The sequence below is a fragment of the Amblyraja radiata genome, chromosome 6 (assembly GCF_010909765.2).
Source record: "Amblyraja radiata isolate CabotCenter1 chromosome 6, sAmbRad1.1.pri, whole genome shotgun sequence".
Classification (NCBI taxonomy): domain Eukaryota; kingdom Metazoa; phylum Chordata; class Chondrichthyes; order Rajiformes; family Rajidae; genus Amblyraja; species Amblyraja radiata.
This window is the reverse complement of record NC_045961.1, coordinates 9,045,901-9,066,992: the sequence shown is the minus strand read 5'-3', so window position 1 is coordinate 9,066,992 and position 21,092 is coordinate 9,045,901. Positions and strand designations below refer to the sequence as shown.

At 53.5% G+C, this 21,092-nt stretch overlaps 1 protein-coding gene across 5 annotated transcripts in view; it reads left to right on the top strand.

Moving 5' to 3' along the window:
* nup98 (nucleoporin 98 and 96 precursor) overlaps nucleotides 1-14,549 on the top strand; it is a 95,808-nt gene extending 81,259 nt beyond the window's left edge. For 4 of the 5 annotated variants that reach the window (XM_033022174.1, XM_033022172.1, XM_033022171.1 and 1 more), the window contains exons 26-34: nucleotides 2,783-3,052; nucleotides 3,334-3,491; nucleotides 5,395-5,535; nucleotides 6,178-6,329; nucleotides 9,032-9,253; nucleotides 10,271-10,512; nucleotides 10,846-11,000; nucleotides 12,276-12,387; nucleotides 14,271-14,549. In XM_033022174.1, the coding sequence (XP_032878065.1) occupies nucleotides 2,783-3,052; nucleotides 3,334-3,491; nucleotides 5,395-5,535; nucleotides 6,178-6,329; nucleotides 9,032-9,253; nucleotides 10,271-10,512; nucleotides 10,846-11,000; nucleotides 12,276-12,387; nucleotides 14,271-14,473 (1,655 nt within the window). In that variant the 3' untranslated portion in view covers nucleotides 14,474-14,549. The remainder of the gene's footprint in view (nucleotides 1-2,782; nucleotides 3,053-3,333; nucleotides 3,492-5,394; nucleotides 5,536-6,177; nucleotides 6,330-9,031; nucleotides 9,254-10,270; nucleotides 10,513-10,845; nucleotides 11,001-12,275; nucleotides 12,388-14,270) is intronic. The other variant, XM_033022175.1, reaches the window with a different exon arrangement.
* Nucleotides 14,550-21,092: the final 6,543 nt, after the last annotated feature.

The following is a 21,092-nucleotide window of genomic DNA, read 5'->3' as shown; positions in this document are numbered from 1 at the left end:
CCCTTCGAGCCTGCACCGCCATTCAATATGATCATGGCTGATCATCCAACTCAGTATCCTGTACCTGCCTTCTCTCCATAGATCCCTTTAGCCACAAGGGCCACATCTAACTCCCTCTTAAATATAGCCAATGAACTGGCCTCAACTACCTTCTGTGGCAGAGAATTCCACAGATTCACCACTCTCTGTGTGAAAAATATTTATCTCTTCTCGGTCCTAAAAGACTTCCCCCTTATCCTCAAACTGTGACCCCTTGTTCTGGACTTCCCCAACATCGGGAACAATCTTCCTGCATCTAGCCTGTCCAACCCCTTAAGAATTTTGTAAGTTTCTATAAGATCCCCCCTCAATCTTCTAAATTCTAGCGAGTACAAGCCGCGTCTATCCAGTCTTTCTTCATATGAAAGTCCTGCCATCCCAGGAATCAGTCTGGTGAACCTTCTCTGTACTCCCTCTATGGCTGTGATGGAGTAATTCAGCGAGTGAGGCAGCATCTATGGAGAGAAGGAATTGGCGATGTTTTGTCGCCAATTCCTTCTCTCCATAGATGCTGCCTCTCCCACTGAGTTAAAGCCCTGTCCCACGGTACGAGTTCATTCCAAGAGCTCTCCCGGGTTTTAAAAATATCAAACCCGTGGTAAGCACGGAGAATGAACGTAGCGGGTACGTCGGAGCTCGGGGACGTCCCTTAGCGGCTCGTAACGCTAACGACAGGTACTCGGGAAGACTCGCTAACGGCAAGTAAGCACGGGAAGACTCATGAAGATTTTTCAACATGTTTCCCGAGTACCGACGAGTGGCCATTACCGTAAATCTCCGAGTTCGAATCAGGGCAAACTCGGGAGAGCTCTTGGAATGAACTCGTACCGTGGGACAGGGCTATTACTCCAGCATTTTGTGTCTTAACTTTAATTCTCTTTCCCATTCCCACACAGAAGGGCCTCGACCCGAAACGTCGCTAACTCCTGCCTCACCCGCTGAGTTACTCCAGCAGTTTGTGTCCATCCACTAGACATTTGTCAGACCCATTTAGACAATATGTGCAGGAGTAGGCCATTCGGCCCTTCCAGCCAACACCGCCATTCAATGTGATCATGGCTGATCATCCCCAATCAGTACCCCGTTCCTGCCTTCTCCCCATATCCCCTGACTCCGCTATTTTTAAGAGCCCTATCTAGCTCTCTCTTGAAAGTATCCAGAGAACCCGCCTCCACCGCCCTCTGAGGCAGAGAATTCCACAGACTCACCACTCTCTGTGAGAAAAAGTGTTTCCTCCTCTCCGTTCTAAATGGCTTACCCCTTATTCTTAAACTGTGGCCCCTGGTTCTGGACCCCCCCCCCCCCCAACATCGGGAATATGTTTCCTGCCCCTAGCGTGTCCAAACCCTTAACAATCTTATGTGTTTCAATGAGATACCCTCTCATCCTTCTAAACTCCAGAGTGTACAAGCCCAGCCGCTCCATTCTCTCAGCATATGACAGTCCAGCCATCCCGGGAATTAACCTTGTAAACCTACGCTGCACTCCCTCAATAGCAAGAATGTCCTCCCTCAAATTTTGCAAACCGATTAACCTACATGTGGAAGAAAACCAGAGCACCCGGAGAAAACCCACGCGGTCACGGGGAGAACGTGCAAACGCCGTACTGACAGCACCCAAGGTCAGGATGGAACCCGGGCCTCTGGCATTGGGAGGAAGCAACTCTACCGCTGCGCCACCTTATACAGAATTTAGAATAGATTGTAGTGCCTCCACTGTTTATAGAACAGGGCGAATCAGCATACAACTAAATATCCTTTTAATCCTCAATATAATCCTCATATCCCAGCTTTAAATGACAATAGACAAGAACGATCCCAGGAATGAGTGGGTTAACCTATGATGAGCGTTTGTCGGCACTGAGCCTGTACTCCATGGAGTTTAGAAGAATGAGGGGGAACCTCATTGAAACACACAGAATAGTGAAAGGTACACAAAATTGCTGGAGAAACTCAGCGGGTGCAGCAGCATCTATGGAGCGAAGGAAATAGGCAACGTTTCGGGCCGAAACCCTCCTTCAGACTGATAGGGGGTGGGGGGAGGTGGGTAGAAGAAAGAAAAAAGGAGGAGGAGGAGGAGCCCGAGGGCTGAGGGAGAGGTAGGAAAGGGAGGAGACAGCAAGGGTTAACGGAATTGTGAGAATTCAATGTTTCAATTCAATTCAATTGTGAGAATCCACGGGCCTGGATGGAGTGGATGAGGAGAGGATGTTTCCACTAGTGGGAGAGTCTAGGACCAGAGGTCACAGCCTCAGAATTAAAGGACGTTCCTTTAGGAAGGAGATGAGGAGAAATTTCTTTAGTGAGAGGGTGGTGAATCTGTGGAAGTCATTGCCACAGACGGCTGTGGAGGCCAAGTCAGTGGATATTTTTAAGGCAGAGATAGATAGATCCTTCATTAGTACGGGTGTCGGGTGTTATGGGGAGAAGGCAGAATGAAGTTAGGAGGGAGAGATAGATCAGCCATGATTGGTGCGAAGGAATAGGTGACGTTTCGGGTCGAGACCCTTCTTCAGACCCAAACGTCACCCATTCCTTTGCTCCATAGATGCTGCCTCACCCGCTGAGTTTCTCCAGCAATTTGTCTACCTCCGATATTTCCAGCATCTGCAGTTCTTTCTTAAACGATCAGCCATGAATGAATGGCGGAGTAGACTCGATGGGCCGAATGGCCTAATTGTGCGGCTATCACTGACGACCTTGTGCGCGTGTGACTGTGTTGTGTTGTGTTGTGTGTCCCACAGTGGTGGTGCGGGACTGGTCGCTGGCGTGGACCCTGTGCGAGGCTCTGTGGGGTAACCTGAAGGAGCTGGAGGGGGGTCTGTCCGAGCCCACACCCTACCTGACACAGCTGCATCGACGCAGAGCCTTCTCCCGCTGGCTCTCGGCCGCCGCCGAGGACAAGGTGGAGGAGGAGGTGGGCCTGGCCCAGCACAGGGGCCATGTTGATGCAGTCTTCAGCTACCTGACCGCCCAACGCATCAGTGAGGCCTGCAGGCTGGCCCAGCGCTCAGGTACGGGGCAGTGGGGGTGAGGTGAGGGGTGCAGGCTGGCCCAGGGCTCAGGTACGGGCAGCATGGGGGGGGGGGAGGGGTGCAGGCTGGCCCAGCGCTCAGGCAAGAGCAGCGGGGGAGGGGGAAGGGCATAGGGGGGTGCAGGTTGGGCCAGTGCTCGGGCAGCAGGGAGGGGCAGGGTGAGGAGTGGGTGCAGGCTGTTGCTGTATTCCTGTGTGTTATACAGATGTCAGGCTGTGGTGGCGGTGCTGACCTGCCCCGTGTGTGTGTGTGTGTTGCAGGGGACCACCGGCTGGCGCTGCTACTGGCCCAGGCAGGCGGGGACTTCCCGGTCCGGGAGCTGCTGAGCCGCCAGCTAGCTGACTGGAACCAGCTGGTAGCCGACACCTTCATGCAGGAGGAACGACTGAAGATCTTTGCACTGCTGGCCGGCAAAGCTGTGAGTAAACTCCGTCCACGACCGCACTTACATGTTGTGTCGGAAAGAACTGCAGATGCTGGTTTACACCAAAGATAGGCACAAAGTGCAGGAGTAACTCAGCGGGGCGGGCAGCTTCTCTGGAGGGAAGTAGTGGGTGACGTTTCGGGTCGAGGCATTTAGAACGGAGACGAGGAAACACTTTTTCTCACAGAGAGTTGTGAGTCTGTGGAATTCTCTGCCTCAGAGGGCGGTGGAGGCCGGTTCACTGGATACATTCAAGAGAGAGCTAGATAGGGCTCTTAAAGATAGCGGAGTCAGGGGATATGGGGAGAAGGTAGGAACGGGGTACTGATTGGGGGTGCTCACCCATGATCACAGTGAATGGCGGTGCTGGCTCGAAGGGCCGAATGGCCTACTCCTGCGTCTATTGAGACCCTTCTTCAGTGCTGTCAGGGGAGAGGGGAATACGGCGATAAGCAAGGGTAAGGTGTGAAAACAGGGTGGTGGGAATGGAGATCAAGGAATGTGTTTAATAGATCATTGTTGGCTGGGAGAAGGTGACAACAAAGTAAACAGAGATGATATATAGTTGGAGACTGTATGACTGGACGGAGAACTGGGAAGTGGGGAGGGATGGAGAGAGAGAGAGGGAAAGCAAGGGTAGAGTGATTGGACACAAAGCTGGAGTAACTCAGTGGGACGGGCAGCATCTCTGGAACGAAGGAATCGTTTCGGATCGAGACCCTTCTTCCGACTTTATAGTATTGTTTTCAGTTCTGGCAGTTCTGGGCACCATGCTATGGACCAAACGTGGGAAGGTGGGACTAGTGTAGATGGGGCATGTTGGCCGGTGTGGGCAGGTTGTGGTGAAGGGCCTGTTTCCGCACTGTATCACCCTGTGACCTGTGTAGATGGGGCTTGTTGGCCGGTCTGGGCAGGTTGTGGTGAAGGGCCTGTTTCCGTGCTGTATCACTCGATGACCCAGCAGGTTTGGGCTTCACAGCAGAGGGAAAGGGGTGGTTTTGAGTTCCTCTGGAGGGAAGCAGGAACTTACCCCAAATTCCAGGTGGGATATGTGACCAGGGAGCAGGTGGGTATTGTCACCTGTCCTCGGGTGCAGTGAAAAGCTCTTTGTTGCGCGCTATCCAGACAGCGAATAGACTGCACATGATTACAGTCGAGCCGCCCACAGTGTACAGATACAGGACAATGGGAATAACGTTTAGTGCAAGGTAAAGTCTGATCAAAGATAGTCCAAGGGTCTCCAATGAGGTAGAAAGGAGGTCAGGGCCGCTCACTACTTGGTGAGAGGACGGTTTAGTTGCTTGATAACAGCTGGGAAGAAGCTCTCCCGGAAACTGGAGGTGTGCGTTTCACACTTCTGTACCTCTGTAGTGGTGTGTGCATCAGACACTGTGTCTGTGGCAGCAGGTGTGTGCGTACGTCAAATGCTGCCATGTGTGTCGAGCACTGGCGTGTGAGTGCTTGTGTGTGTGAGCGTGTGTGTGTGAGCGTGTGTGTGTGAGCGGGCGTGTTTGTGAGCGGGCGTGTGAGTGAGCGTGTGTGTGAGTGAGCGTGTGTGTGTGTGTGAGTGAGCGTGTGTGAATGAGTGAGCGCATGTGTGTGAGTGAGCGCATGTGTGTGAGTGAGTGAGCGTGTGTGTGTATGAGTGTGTGTGAGTGTGTGTGTGTGAGTGCGTGTGTGTGAGTGAGTGTGTGTGTGTGAGTGCGTGTGTGAGTGCGTGTGTGTGAGTGCGTGTGTGAGAGAGTGAGTGAGTGCGTGTGAGCGTGTGTGTGAGTGAGCGTGTGTGTGTGTGTGAGTGAGCGTGTGAGTGTGCGTGTGTGTGGGCGCGCGTGTGTGAGTGCGTGTCACTGTGGCCATGTAGAGCGTGTGCATCACACATCTCTCTGTCGTCCCCCAGGTGTGGAAGTCGTCGGACGGCTACATCAACATCTGTGCACAGCTGGACTGGAAGCGGTGTCTGGCGGTACACCTGTGGTACATGCTGCCCGCTAGTGCCTCCGTCGCCGACGCCCTCAACATGTACACCGAGGCCTTTCAGGTACCACGAGACTCCCAGCTCAACCCACTGGTTTAGTTTAGAGATACAGCGCGGAAACAGGCCCTTCGGCCCACTGGGTCCGTGCCGACCAGCGATCCCCGCACACTAACACTATCCTACACACACTGGGGACAATTTACAATTTACATCAAGCCGATTAACCTACAAACTTGTACGTCTTTGGAATGTGGGAGGAAACCGAAGATCTCGAAGGAAACTGATGTAGGTCACGGGGAGAACGTGCAAACTCCGTACAGACAGCACTAATAGTCAGGATGGAACCCGGGTCTCCAGCGCTGTGAGGCAGCAGCTCTACCCGCTGCGCCACCGTGCCTCTCTTGTGTCCAGCCTCCCGTGACGGCTGGCTAGCGTGACTCTGGAGCAGTGTGCTCAGCACTCAGGCTTCCAGATCCAACTGCACTGAAGCAGGCCCTTCGGCCCTTCTCCTCCATGCCCACCAAAATGCCCCATTCAAGCTAGCCCCATTTGGTCCACACCAGTCTCAACCTTTACTACCCATGTACCTCACCAAATGTTGTTCTAGTCCCTGCTGTGGCGTTGTGTGCTGCATGGTGGTGGGACCCGTCTGTTGCTGAAGGTGCGCGGGTCTAACATTGTGTCTACTTCGGTGTGAACATGCAGGGCAGCGAGGTCGTGGAGAGGTACGCGCGCTACCCTCTGCCTCCGTACCTGGAGGACACCGACGTCGACCTGATCGAAGCTGCCGAGAGTGAAGGTGGCAGAGCCCCTCAGCAGGACATCTGTTACCATCTGCTGAAGCTCTACAGCGACAGGTACGAACGAACCAGGGCCTCCGCTAACGTCGTCTCACGTCAGGCCGTACAGTTGCTGCCTCACAGTGCCAGGGGCCCAGGTACAATGTATGGGGATCGCTGCTCGCTGCGGACTCGTCGGCTGAAGGAAACATAGAAACATAGGCTAAGGTAGACAAAAATGCTTCAGAAGAAGGGTCTCGACCCGAAGCGTCACCTATTCCTTCGCTCCATAGATGCTGCCTCACCCGCTGAGTTTCTCCAGCATTTTTGTCTACCTTCGATTTTTCCAGCATCTGCAGTTCTTTCTTAAACATAGAAACATAGACAATTGGTGCAGGAGTAGGAACGGGGTACTGATTGGGGATGATCAGCCATGACCACATTGAATGGCGGTGCTGCCACGAAGGGCCGAATGGCCTACTCCTGCACCTATTGTCTATTGCCTATAACTCAGCTCAGTCCGCATTAACCAACCTGATCTCCCGGTGGCTCAGCACTTCAATTCCACCTCCCATTCCGAATCCGACCTTTCTGGCCTGCGCCTCCTCCATGGCCAGAGTGAGGCCCACCGCAAATTGGAGGAGCAGCACCTCATATTTTGCTTGGGTAGTTTACACGCCAGTGGTATGAACATTGACTTCTCCAATTTCAGGTAGTCCTAGCTTTCTCCCTCCTTCCCCTCCCCTTCCCAGCTCTCCCACAGCCCACTGTCTCCGCCTCTTCCTTTCTTCTTCCCCCCCCCATCATTTTCCAATGTTCAATAGATTCAGGAGTAGTTCCTGTGGATTGGAGGATAGCTAATGTTATCCCACTTTTCACGAAAGGAGCGAGAGAGAAAACAGGGAATTACAGACCAGTTAGCCTGGTGGGAAAGATGCTGGAGTCAATTATTAAAGAGGTAATAATGGGGCATTTGGATAGCAGTAAAAGGATTAGTCCAAGTCAGCATGGATTTATGGAAGGGAAATCATGCTTGACTAATCTTCTGGAATTTTTTGAGGATGTGACAAGTAAAATGGATTAAGGGGAACCAGTAGATGTAGTGTATCTAGACTTTCTGAAAGCTTCTGATAAGGTCCCGCACGGGAGACTGGTGACTAAAATTGGAGCACATGGTATTGGGGGGAGGGTGTTGACGTGGATAGAAAATTGGTTGGCAAACAGGAAGCAAAGAGTAGGAGTGAACGGGTCCTTTTCAGAATGGCAGGCAGTGGCGAGTGGAGTGCCGCAAGGCTCGGTGTTGGGGCTGACACAGTTTACCATATATATTAATGATTTGGGAGAGGGAATTAGGAGCAACACTAGTAAGTTTGCGGATGACACAAAGCTGGGTGGCAGTGTGAACTGTGAAGAGGATGTTAGGAGGTTGCAGGGTGACCTGGACAGGTTGAGTGAGTGGGCAGATGTGTGGCAGATGCAGTATAATATAGATAAATGTGAGGTTATCCACTTTGGTGGCAAAAACAAGGGGGCAGATTATTATCTCAAGTAAGTAAGTTTATTGGCCAAGTATTCACATACAAGGAATTTGCCTTGGTGCTCCGCCCACAAGTAACAACATGACATACAGTGATAGTTACGAATGACTAAACACTAAACACTAAAACACTAAACATTAATAATGATAAAACACCATTGATCAAGCATGTGAACCAACAAAATACCAGAACAAAGGGAGGCTACAGATTTTTGGCTGTTGAGTAGAGCAACTACTCATGGATAAAAACTGTTTTTATGTCTGGCTGTGGCAGCTTTGACAGTCCGGAGTTGCCTTCCAGAGGGAAGTGATTCAAAGAGTTTGGGGTTCAATGGGGTTAGGTTAGGTAAGGGGGAGGTACAGCGAGACTTGGGTGTTCTTGTACACCAGTCACTGAAAGTTGGCGTGCAGGTACAGCAGGCAGTGAAGAAAGCGAATGGAATGTTGGCCTTCATAACAAGAGGATTTTAGTATAGGAGTAAAGAGGTTCTTCTGCAGTTGTATAGGGCTCTGGTGAGACCACATCTGGAGTATTGTGTACAGTTTTGGTCTCCTAATTTGAGGAAGGACATCCTTGTGATTGAGGCAGTGCAGCGTAGGTTCACGAGATTGATCCCTGGGATGGCGGGACTGTCATATGAGGAAAGATTGAAAAGACTAGGCTTGTATTCACTGGAGTTTAGAAGGATGAGGGGGATCTTATAGAAACATAAAATTATAAAAGTACTGGACAAGCTAGATGCAGGAAAAATGTTCTCAATGTTGGGCGAGTCCAGAACCAGGGGTCACAGTCTTAGAATAAAGGGGAGGTCATTTAAGACTGAGGTGAGAAAAAACTTTTTCACCCAGAGAGTTGTGAATTTGTGGAATTACCTGCCACAGAGGGCAGTGGAGGCCAAGTCACTGGATGGATTTAAGAGAGAGTTAGATAGAGCTCTAGGGGCTAGTGGAGTCAAGGGATATGGGGAGAAGGCAGGCACGGGTTATTGATTGGGGACGATCAGCCATGATCACAATGAATGGCGGTGCTAGCTCGAAGGGCCGAATGGCCTCTTCCTGCACCTATTTTCTATGTTTCTATCCCCACGTCAGTCTGAAGAAGGGCCTCGACCCGAAACGTCACCTATTCCTTCGCTCCGTAGATGCTGCCTGGCCCGCTGAGTTTCTCCAGCATTGTTTGTCTACCCAGGGTTGCGTGTCCACCTGTGTTCAGCCCGTGACTGTTCCCCGCTTGTACCCACAGGCACCACGAGCTGCACCCCCTCCTCAACCCGCGGGCAGTGTCCGCTGACCACCTGGACTTCCGGCTGAGCTGGCACCTGTGGGCAGTGCTGCACGCCCTCCACTACACCCACCTGTCGGAGAAGCAGCAGGCCACCGTCCACACCAGCTACGCCGCGCAGCTGGAGGCTGCCGGACTCTGGCACTGGGCCATCTTTGTGCTCCTGCACATTCCCAATCCCCGGTGAGTTAACCCCCCCCCCCCCCCCGCACCAGCACCCTCCACGCACCAGCACCCTCCACGCACCAGCCTCCCCCCCCCTCCCCCCGCACCAGCCCCCCCCTCCCCCCGCACCAGCACCCTCCCCCCCCGCACCAGCACCCTCCCCCGCACCAGCACCCTCCCCCCCGCACCAGCACCTCCCCCGCACCAGCCCCTCCCCTCCCCCGCACCAGCACCCTCCCCCCCGCACCAGCCCCTCCCCCGCACCAGCCCCTCCCCTCCCCCGCACCAGCCCCTCCCCCGCACCAGCCCCTCCCCTCCCCCGCACCAGCCCCTCCCCTCCCCCGCACCAGCCCCTCCCCCGCACCAGCCCCTCCCCTCCCCCGCACCAGCACCCCCCCTCCCCCCGCACCAGCCCCTCCCCCCATCCGGATGGTGTGTTTGGGCACTGTGGGCGTGTACGTGTGAGCGGGTGACTGCTGTGTTGTACAGGCAGTGGGCAGGGTGTTTACGTGTGTACACCTGCGCGAGATAACCACTGATCAGGTGTTTGCGCAGTAATCAATCAGAACCAGATGTGGAGGGCTGTTGGAGGCCGTGTGTTGTACAGGCAGCTGTTCCGGGCGCTGTGTTTGTGTGTGTGAGAGTGTGTGTGTGTGTGAGTACACGTGTGTGTGTGTGAGTACACGTGTGTGTGTGTGTGTGTGTGTGTACGTGTGTCAATACGTGTGTGTGTGTCAGTACGTGCGTGTGTGTGTGAGTACGTGTGTGTGTGTCAGTACGTGTGTGTGTGTGTCAGTACGTGTGTGAGTACGTGTGTGTGTGTGAGTACACGTGTGTGAGTACGTGTGTGTGTGTGTGAGTACGTGTGTGAGTGAGTACATGTGTGCGTGAGTGAGTACATGTGTGTGTGTGAGTGAGTACATGTGTGTGTGTGCGACGTGTGGGGCTGCCGTGTACAGGCGGCGGTTGCGGGCGGTGTGTGCGCGGGGTGTGCGGGGTATACACGTGTGGGGCTGACCGTGCTGCCGTGTACAGGCAGCGGTTACGGGCGGTGCGGGAGCAGCTGAACAGACACTGCACGCTGGAGGAGACGGACGAGCAGCGGGACAGGGAGGAGTTTGTGCAGCAGCGTTTGTCCATCCCCCCGCAGTGGGTCCACGATGCCAAGAGTCTGCGCGCCCACCACCAGGGAGACCTGCACAAGGAGGCCCACCACCTGATGGAGGCCGGGCACTGGAACCACTGTCACCGGCTCGTCATCCGACACCTCGCCTCAGGTCAGTGGACACACTCCCCTCCCGCCCCTCCCCTCCCCTTCCTCCACTCCCTCCCACCCCACCATCCCCTCCCCTCCCCCCCCCACCCCTCCCCTCCCCTGCCCTCCCACCCCTCCCCTCCCCACGCCACCCTTCCCCTCCCATCCCATCCCCTCCCCACCCCATACCACCCAACACCCCTCCCCTCCCCACCCCTCTCCTCCCCACCCCTCTCCTCCCCACCCATCCTCACCCCTCCCCTCACCCGCGCTGTGTAACGTCTGTGCGGTGAGTGGATGGACAGGATCCTGACGCACTCTGACCCAGTTGTGCCCTCTGCCCTCTGCCCTCCAGACGCCATCATCAACGAGAACTACAGCTACCTGAAGTTTTTCCTGGGTCGGCTGGCGTTGCCCGAGTGCACGCTGCACATCCAGGACTGGGACAGCGCTGGGGCCGTCTTCCACGACTACATCCGCCTGATGGAGATGGTGCGGGGCATCGCGGAGGTGAGCGGCAGACTCCTCTCCCCTGCACCGCCTCTCTCCGCTGGCTGGGTAGCACGCAACAAAAGCTTCTTGGGCTTCATATGAAGAAAGACTGGATAGACTCGGCTTGTACTCGCTAGAATTTTGTCTATGTTTCCATGTTTGTCACGTATATCGAGGTGCCGTGAGAAACATAGAAACATAGAAATTAGGTGCAGGAGGAGGCCATTCGGCCCTTCGAGCCTGCACCGCCATTCAATATGATCATGGCTGATCATCCAACTCAGTATCCTGTACCTGCCTTCTCTCCATACCCTCTGATCCCTTTAGCCACAAGGGCCACATCTAACTCCCTCTTAAATATAGCCAATGAACTGGCCTCGACTACCCTCTGTGGTAGAGAGTTCCAGAGATTCACCACTCTCTGTGTGAAAAAAGTTCTTCTCATCTCGGTTTTAAAGGATTTCCCCCTTATCCTTAAGCTGTGACCCCTTGTCCTGGACTTCCCCAACATCGGGAGCAATCTTCCTGCATCTAGCCTGTCCAACCCCTTAAGAATTTTGTAAGTTTCTATAAGATCCCCTCTCAATCTCCTAAATTCTAGAGAGTATAAACCAAGTCTATCCAGTCTTTCTTCATAAGACAGTCCTGACATCCCAGGAATCAGTCTGGTGAACCTTCTCTGCACTCCCTCTATGGCAATAATGTCCTTCCTCAGATTTGGAGACCAAAACTGTACGCAATACTCCAGGTGTGGTCTCACCAAGACCCTGTACAACTGCAGTAGAACCTCCCTGCTCCTATACTCAAATCCTTTTGCTATGAAAGCTAACATACCATTCGCTTTCTTCACTGCCTGCTGCACCTGCATGCCCACTTTCAATGACTGGTGTACCATGACACCCAGGTCTCGCTGCATCTCCCCTTTTCCTAGTCGGCCACCATTTAGATAATAATGTGATCAAGGCTGATCATCCCCAATCAGTACTCCGTTCCTGCCTTCTCCCCATATCCCTTAACTCCGCTATCTTTAAGAGCCCTATCTAACTCTCTCTTGAAAGTATCCAGAGAATTGGCCTCCGCCGCCTTCTGTATAAGGCAGGTGGGACGAGTGTAGCTGGGACATGTTGGCCGGTGTGGGCAAGTTGGGTCGAAGGGCCTGTTTCCGTGCTGTATCGCTCTGTGACACCTGTGTGTGTGTGTGTGTGTGTGTGTGATGCTGACCAGGGGGGTCTGTGACACTGAGCACAGGGGGGGGCTGGGTCCAGGAGAAGCTGACCCGTGTCTGGTCCACAGGTGGACAACCCTGCGTATGAACTGGAGAAGATCCACACGGAGGTGATGTCCCTGTGTAACCGCATCGACCTCATCCAGTGTCTGTCGGCCAAGGACCGGCTGGCCCAGGCAGGTGAGTGGCATCACCCCCCCCCCCCCCCACCATCACCCCTTGCCCCTTGCTCCTCCCCCTCACCACTCACCCCCCCCTCACACCCCTCATTGCCCCTTCACCCCTCACCCCCCACCTCATCACCCCTTGCACTTCCCCCTCCCCTCACCCCCCCTCCCCCCTCACAGGGCCCCGTGGCCAAGGTGGGCATGTCCACCGTGCCGGCTGCTGTGCCGCGGTGCTGGTGCGGGGGAGACGGCAATAACAATAACACCATCGCGCTAGACCCCATCGCTTCACGGGGTAATAGCGGGCAGCACACAGGGCCCAGCGTAGACAGGGCAACTAGGTTGGGCTGAAGGGCTGGTGTCCATTTGGTTGCCCCTTGATGGAGCATCTCTCCCGCCTCAGCATAAACCCGTGCCCACGGAGCTGCAGCGGGTAGAGCTGCTGCCTCGCGGCGCCAGAGACCCGGGTTCCATCCCAACCAACCAGTGCTGTCTGTGCGGAGTTTGCACGTTCACCCCGTGACCACGTGGGTTTTTTCCGGGTGCTCTGGCTTCCTCCCACACTCCAAAGACGTGCAGGTTTGTAGGTTAATTGGCTTTGGTGTAAAATTGTAAATTGTCCCCCAGTGTGTGTGTGTGTGTGTAGGATAGTGTTAGTGTGTGGGGATCGCTGGTCGGCACGGACTCGGTGGGCCGAAGGGCCTGTTTCCGCGCTGTATCTCTAAAGTCTAATTTTCGAGTCCTCTATGCTGAGGTAAAGAGACAGTGTAGTTATATCCATTCCCGTAGACGTCTATATCATCCTGTAGACGTCTATAAGATCACCCCTCAGACTGCTCGTCACAGCCTGCTAAACCTCTCCCTGTAGCTCAGGCCCTTGTGTCTTGGCATTCATGGCTAGTCCCATTTGCCTGCATTTGGCCCATATCCCTCCAAACCCTTCCTCGAAGGGTCTCAACCCGAAACGTCACCCATTCCTTCTCTCCAGAGATGCTGCCTGACCCGCTGAGTTACTCCAGCACTCTGTGAAACGTCACCTATCCATGTTCTCCACAGATGCTGCCTGACCCGCTGAGTTACTCCAGCACTCTGTGAAACGTCACCAATCCATGTTCTCCACAGATGCTGCCTGACCCGCTGAGTTACTCCAGCACTCTGTGAAACGTCACCTATCCATGTTCTCCTTTGGAAGCTCAATAGACAATAGGTGCAGGAGTAGGCCATTCGGCCCTTCTAGCCAGCACCGCCATTCAATGTGATCATGGCTGATCATCCCCGTTCCTGCCTTCTTCTCAAATCCCCTGACTCCGCTATCTTTAAGAGCCCTATCTAAATCTCTCTTGAAAGAATCCAGAGAACCGGCCCTCTGAGAATTCCACATTCCAGATACTGAGTTGTAAACGTTGCCCCCGTGGTCTCTCTCTCTCTCTCTCCCCTCGGGCCTGTGCCCGCTAGTTCTAGAACCCTCTACAATGGAGGGAAAGACTGTGGCCGTTCACTTTATCCATGCCCCTCATAAATAGGTTGAACGCTAAGTCTTTTACCCCCTGGGTATGGAAATCAGGAACCAGGGGACATAGGGTTATGGTGAGAGGGGAAAGATTTCATCGGGACCTGAGGGGCAACATTTTCCACCCAGTGTGGAACGAGCTGCCGGTGGAGCTGGTTAAGGCAGGGACGTTTGCAACATTTCGGACACTTGGACAGGTACACGGATAGGACAGGTTTGGAGGGACGCGGGCAGGTGGGACTAGCGTAGATGGGGCATGTTGGTCGGTGTGGGAAAGTTGGGCCGAAGGGCCTGTTGGGAGGGGAGTGGGGTGTTTTGATGGTTCCTACCCTGACCTGTAACACCCATTTCTCTCTCTCTCTCCCTCTCTCCCTCTCCCCCCCCAGACATGGCCAAGCAGCTGGCGAACACTCTGCGGACGGTGCTGTCGCTGCAGCAGGGTGGGGAGGTGCCGGGGGGCCGTGCACGACTTCCCCTCCGCCTGCTCGCCCCCTGCATCCGCCGCTTGCCCCTCCCCGAGGACTACGCCCTTCAGGAGCTGCGGGGCCTGACGCGCTCCTACCTGCAGGAGCTCACAGTCCACCCCTAACCCCCCCTCTACCCCCCCTGTCCCCCCCTGGCCTGGCCCGCAATTACCTGTCAGTCCCTAATCTCCCTCCCCCCTATATCCCCTAATCCCCCTCCCTCCCTCTCTACCCCCCTCCCTCCCTCCCTCCCTCCGGCCTGAGCTCACCGCCAGCCCCCCCCCCCTCGTCACCCATTCCCCCCGGCCCCTCCCTCTCCCGCTGTGAGGGGGGGGGGGCAGAGATAGAGAGGGGGGAGATTCCCCCCACCCACCCACCCAAGCGACTGTCCCTTGTGATGGCGTGTGGGGTTTGGCGGACTGCTGACCCTGGCCCACCGATGGACACTCCCCCCCCCCCCCCCCCCCCCCACACACTGCTGCCTGGGGTCTCCATGTCCGTCCCGGCCCCCGGTCGACAGCGAGGGAGCTGAGGACCACGCCCTGCGGTCAGAGCCCTCTGCGCACGCCATGGACTGGGGTTCGAGGGTCCTGACTCCACTCATGAATCGTTAAGTTGCCAGCGGTGATGGCCTCCCACTCGCCGGACTCATCCCCGCTGCAACCAGGAACCCAGCGAGCGCCACACCGCACACCGACAATAAACCCTGACTCGACGCACATTGTCTGCTGGAGTGTGTGTGTGTGTGTACCTGTGTGTGTGTGTGCTCTGTGTGTGTACCTGTGTGTGTGTGTGTACCTGTGTGTGTGTGTGTGTGTGTACCAGTGTGTGTGTGCTCTGTGTGTGTACCTGTGTGTGTGTGTGTACCTGTGTGTGTGTACCTGTGTGTGTGTGTGTACCTGTGTGTGTGTGTGTGTGTGTACCTGTGTGTGTGTGTGTACCTGTGTGTGTGCCTGTGTGTGTGTGTGTACCTGTGTGTGTGTACCTGTGTGTGTGTGTGTACCTGTGTGTGTACACCAATGTGTGTGTGTGTGCGCACCAGTGTATGTGTGTGTGTGTACCAGTGTGAGTGTGTTTGTGCACCAGTGTGTGTGTGTGTGTGTGCGTGTGCACCAGTGCGTGTGAGTGTTTACCAGTGTGTGTATGCCAGTGTGTGTGCACCAGTGTGTGTGTGTACCAGTGAGTGTGTACCAGTGTGAGTGTGTACCAGTGTGTGTGTGTGTGTACCAGTGTGAGTGTGTACCAGTGCGAGTGTGTACCAGTGTGTGTGCGTGTGTGTACCAGTGCGAGTGTGTACCAGTGTGTGTGTGTACCAGTGTGTGTGTGTACCAGTGTATGTGAGTGTGTACCAGTGTGAGTGTGTACCAGTGCGTGTGTGTACCAGTGCGTGTGTGTACCAGTGCGAGTGTGTACCAGTGCGAGTGTGTACCAGTGTATGTGTGTACCAGTGTATGTGAGTGTGTACCAGTGTGAGTGTGTACCAGTGTGAGTGTGTACCAGTGTATGTGTGTACCAGTGTATGTGAGTGTGTACCAGTGTGAGTGTGTACCAGTGTGAGTGTGTACCAGTGTATGTGTGTACCAGTGTATGTGAGTGTGTACCAGTGTGTGTGTACCTGTGTGTGTGTGTGTGTACCAGTGTGTGTGTGTGTGTACCAGTGTGTGTGTACCAGTGCGTGTGTGTACCAGTGCGAGTGTGTACCAGTGCGAGTGTGTACCAGTGTGTGTGTACCAGTGTGTGTGCGTGTGTGTACCAGTGTGTGTGTGTGTACCAGTGTGTGTGCGTGTGTGTACCAGTGTGTGTGTACCAGTGTGTGTGTGTGTACCTGTGTGTGCGCGTGTGGACAGTGGGAGCTGCCACCTTGAATGACCGCAAGGTTACTTGACTGCCGACTTGTAAATACTGGAGCCCGTGGCTCCGAGCTGTGCTGAGGGGGGAGTCACTGCCCTGGTAACCCTGCAGCAGGGGGGGGGGGGGGGGGGGGGGGGGCAGGTGTGTGTAAGAGACGGGTGGGGGGTGTCTGGGTCCGGGTCCTCGTGTGTCCCACTGCACCTGCACCAGGGGTGGGGAAGGAGAGTTCAAATCTCAAACACTGCCGATATGGGCGGTTCCCCAAAAACTCCCGGCCCGGGGGGGGGGGGGGTCACTGTGGTAGAGGCAGTGGCGGGCAGGGGGTACCCGGGTACTCCGCCCCCACCACACTCGTGATCAATCGATCGCTCCCCGACCGACCCCTGCTCGCCCCGCCCCGGCTCGAGGATGTGTACTAAAAGTTTTTAAAATAATTGTGAATAAAGTGTCAGATTGTTAGATTGTTCTTTTTTTAACTGTTTGTGTGGGGAGAAGTGTCTGCATTATTTTTCACAATAAACATGCAGGATTACTACGGTGGCTCGAGATGTCATTGCCTGTGTCTGGGCGGTTAGCCAGGGGCCGTGGTGTATGGGGGCGCAGCGGTAGAGTTGCTGCCTCACAGCGTCGGACACCCTCGTTTCCCTCCCGACTACGGGTGCTGTCTCTACGGAGTTTGTACGTTCTCCCCGTGACCTGCGTGGGTTTTATACACAATAGGTGCAGGAGTAGGCCATTTGGCCCTTCGAGCCAGCACCGTCATTCACTGTGATCATGGCTGATCATCCCCAATCAGTACCCCGTTCCTGCCTTCTCCCCATATCCCCTGACTCCGCTATCTTTAAGAGCCCTATCAAGCTCTCTCTTGAAAGCATCCAGAGAACCCACCTCCACCGCCCTCTGAGGCAGAGAATTCCACACTCACCACTCTCTGTGAGAAAAAGTGTTTCCTCATCTCTGTTCTAAATGGCTTACTCCTTATTCGTAAACTGTGGCTCCTGGTTCTGGACTCCCCCAACATCGGGAACATGTTTCCTGCCTCTAGCGTGTCCAAACCCTTAATAATCTTATATGTTTCAATAAGATGCCCTCTCATCCTTCTAAACTCCAGAGTGTACAAGCCCAGCCGCTCCATTCTCTCAGCATATGACAGCCCCGCCATCCCGGGAATGAACCTTGTAAACCTACGCTGCACTCCCTCAATAGCAAGAATGTCCTTCCTCACATTAGTACAGATATATAAGTGCACTCTGGTACACAATACTGGAATTTAATTCTCAATTCTGGAATTTTTTGAGGATGTAACCAGGATAATGGACAAGGGAGAGCCAGTGGAATTTTGTCTACCTTTGATTTTTCCAGCATCTGTAGTTCTTTCTTAAAGAATAGTCCGAGGGTCTCCATTGAGGTAGGCAGTAGCTCAGGACTGGTCTCTTGTAGGATGGTTCAGTTGCTTGATTACATTCTATTTGTTACCACTGTGTATTTGTGTCTATCTTCCTATGAAGATAGACTATTGAGAACTTCCTATGAATATTGTCTATTGTCTATTAACATAGAAAATAGGTCCAGGAGTAGGCCATTCGGCCCTTCGAGCCTGCACCGCCATTCAATATGATCATGGCTGATCATCCAACTCAGTATCCCATCCCTGCCTTCTCTCCATACCCCCTGATCCCTTTAGCCACAAGGGCCACACCTAACTCCCTCTTAAATATAGCCAATTAACTGGCCTCAACTACCTTCTGTGGCAGAGAATTCCAGAGATTCACCACTCTCTGTGTGAAAAATGTTTTTCTCATCTCGGTCCTAAAAGACTTCCCCCTTATCCTTAAACTGTGACCCCCTTGTTCTGGACTTCCCCAACATCGGGAACAATCTTCCTGCATCTAGCCTTAAGAATTTTGTACGTTTCTATAAGATCCCCCCTCAATCTTCTAAATTCCAGCGAGTACAAGCCGAGTCTATCCAGTCTTTCTTCATATGAAAGTCCTGCCATCCCAGGAATCAGTCTGGTGAACCTTCTCTGTACTCCCTCTATGGCAAGAATGTCTTTCCTCAGATTAGGAGACCAAAACTGTACGCAATACTCCAGGTGTGGTCTCACCAAGACCCTGTACAACTGCAGTCTATTGTCTCAGACCAGTTTGCTGGAAGCCTTCGCCCTGTGCGATGATTTTGTAGGGAGCTGTGGACTTGGAAAGGGATCCTTGGACAGAATTTATTATGGATGAGCTTCCGCTTGAGTTGGTGGTGGGACTATGAATGTTTTAAAACAACGCACACATCATCCGATGCTGCCCGCAGTCGCCGGTGTTAGCTTTGTGTAAGACACACTTGCCTTGTTAATTATGGAGGCTGGTGTACATGTCCATCACCGGTCATTAATTAAACGCACGGTCTGGGGACACTCATGCTCACAAGTTATCGGAGTAGAATTGGGCCATTCGGCCCATCAAATCTAGTCCACCATTGGCTGATCTCTGCCTCCTAATCCTATTTTCCTTCCTTCTCCCCATAACCCTTGACACGTGTTCAAATCAAGAATTTGTCTATCTCTGCCTTAAAAATATCCACTGACTTGTCTGAGGGTCTCCAATGGGGTAGATAGTAGCTCTGGACTGGCCTCAAGTTGTGGTAGGATGGTTCAGTTCAAAAGAAAAAAATATATATATATATATATATCCACTGACTTGGCCTCCACAGCCGTCTGTGGCAATGAGTCCCACAGATTCACTACCCTCTGACTAAAGAAGTTCCTCCTCACCTCCTTTCTAACAGAGCGCCCTTTAATTGTGAGTGTGACCCCTGGTCGTAGACTCTCCCACCAGTGGAAACATCCTCTCCACATCCGCTCTATCCAGGCCTTTCACTATTCGGTAAGTTTCAATCAGGTACCCCTTCATCCTTCTAAACTCCAGCGAGTACAGGCCCAGTGCCGACAAACGCTCATCATAGGTTAACCCACTCATTCCTGGGATCGTCCTTGTAAACCTCTGGGCCCTCTCCAGAGCCAGCACATCCTTCCTCAGATATGGGGCCCAAAATTGCTCGCAGTACTCCAAATGCGGCCTGACCAGCGCCTTATAGAGCCTCAGCATTACATTGTTTTTGTATTCCAGTCCTCTTGATATAAATGCTAGCATTTAATTTGCCTTTCTTACTACCAATAGGTTCGCTGGTCTGCCAGTGTGTGAGTCAGTCACACGGCACGGAAACAGGCCCTTCGGCCCAACCTCCCCACGCTGACCAACGTGCCCCATCTACAATGACCCACCTGCCTGCGTTTGGTCCATATCCCTCTAAACCTGTCCTATCCATGTACCTGTCTAAATGTTTCTTAAACATTGGGATAGTCCCTGCCTCAACTACAGCTCGTTCCATACACCCACCACCCTCTGTGAAAAAAGTTGCCCCTCGGGTTCCTATTAAATCTTTTCCCCTTCAACATAAACCTATGTCCTCTGGTTCTTGATTCCCCTACTCTGGGCAAAGGTCTTTGTGCATCTACCCGATCTATTCCTTTCATGACCTTGTGGGCCTCTATATGATCTACCCTCCAAGTCCTAACCTGCTCAACCTCTCCCTGTAGCTCAGGCCCTCGAGTCCTGGCAACATCCTTGTAAAATCTTCACTATGCCGTTTCTAGGTTGTGTTTAAGAAAGAACTGCAGATGCTGGAAAAATCGAAGGTAGACAAAAATGCTGGAGAAACTCAGCGGGTGAGGCAGCATCTATGGAGCGAAGGAATAGGTGACGTTTCAGGTCGAGACCCTTCTGACTGATGTGGGGGTGGGGGGGGGGGGGGTGGGAAGAAGAAAGGAAGAGGTGGAGACAGTGGGAGAGCTGGGAAGGAGGGAGAAAGCAAGGACTACCTGAAATTGGAGAAGTCAATGTTCATACCGCTGGGGTGTAAACTACCCAAGCGAAATATGAGGTGCTGCTCCTCCAATCTGCGGTGGGCCTCACTCTGGCCATGGAGGAGGCCCAGGACAGAAAGGTCTGATTGGGAATGGGAGGGGGAGTTGAAGTGCTGAGCCACCGGGAGATCAGGTTGGTTAATGCGAACTGTGTGGTGTTGGGCGAAGCGATCGCCAAGCCTGCGCTTGGTCTCACCGATGTAGAGCAGCTGACACCTAGAGCAGCGGATGCAATAGATGAGGTTGGAGGAGGTGCAGGTGAACCACTGCCTCACCTGGAAAGACTGCTTGGGTCCTTGGATGGAGTGGAGGGGGGAGGTAAAGCGACAAGTGTAGCATTCTAGGATGGCGGCATCGTTCCTTTAACAGGTGACCAATATGTAACACAATACTCTAAATGTCTTGTACAACTGTAACACCCTCTCCCATGTATCCCAGCCCTCCCTCCAAACCCTGCAAGAATTGAACCCACCCCGTCCCCCTCTGGGTGAGGGAGGCTGCCCCAAATACCCTGGGTGGGGGTGGGGCAACTGGCCATGGATCAACTTCCCGGTCCCATTCTGGTCACAGAGAAAGAGAGAGTCCATGAGGCTGGTATTGGTTTATTAATGACACATCTACAGAGATAATGTGGAAAACTGTTTGTGTTATCCAGTCAAATCATACTAAATATTACAACCAAACGAGAGACAATAGACAAAAGGTGCAGGAGTAGGCCATTCGGCCCTTCGAGCCAGCACCACCATTCAATGTGATCATGGCTGATCATCCCCAATCAGTACCTCGTTCCTGCCTTCACCCCATATTCCCTGACTCCGCTATCTTTAAGAGCCCTATCTAGCTCGCTCTTGAAAGTATCCAGAGAACCGGCCTCCACCGCCCTCTGAGGCAGAGAATTCCACAGACTCACAACTCTCTGGGTGAAAAAGTGTTTCCTCTAAATGGCTTACCCCTTATTCTTAAACTGTGGCCCC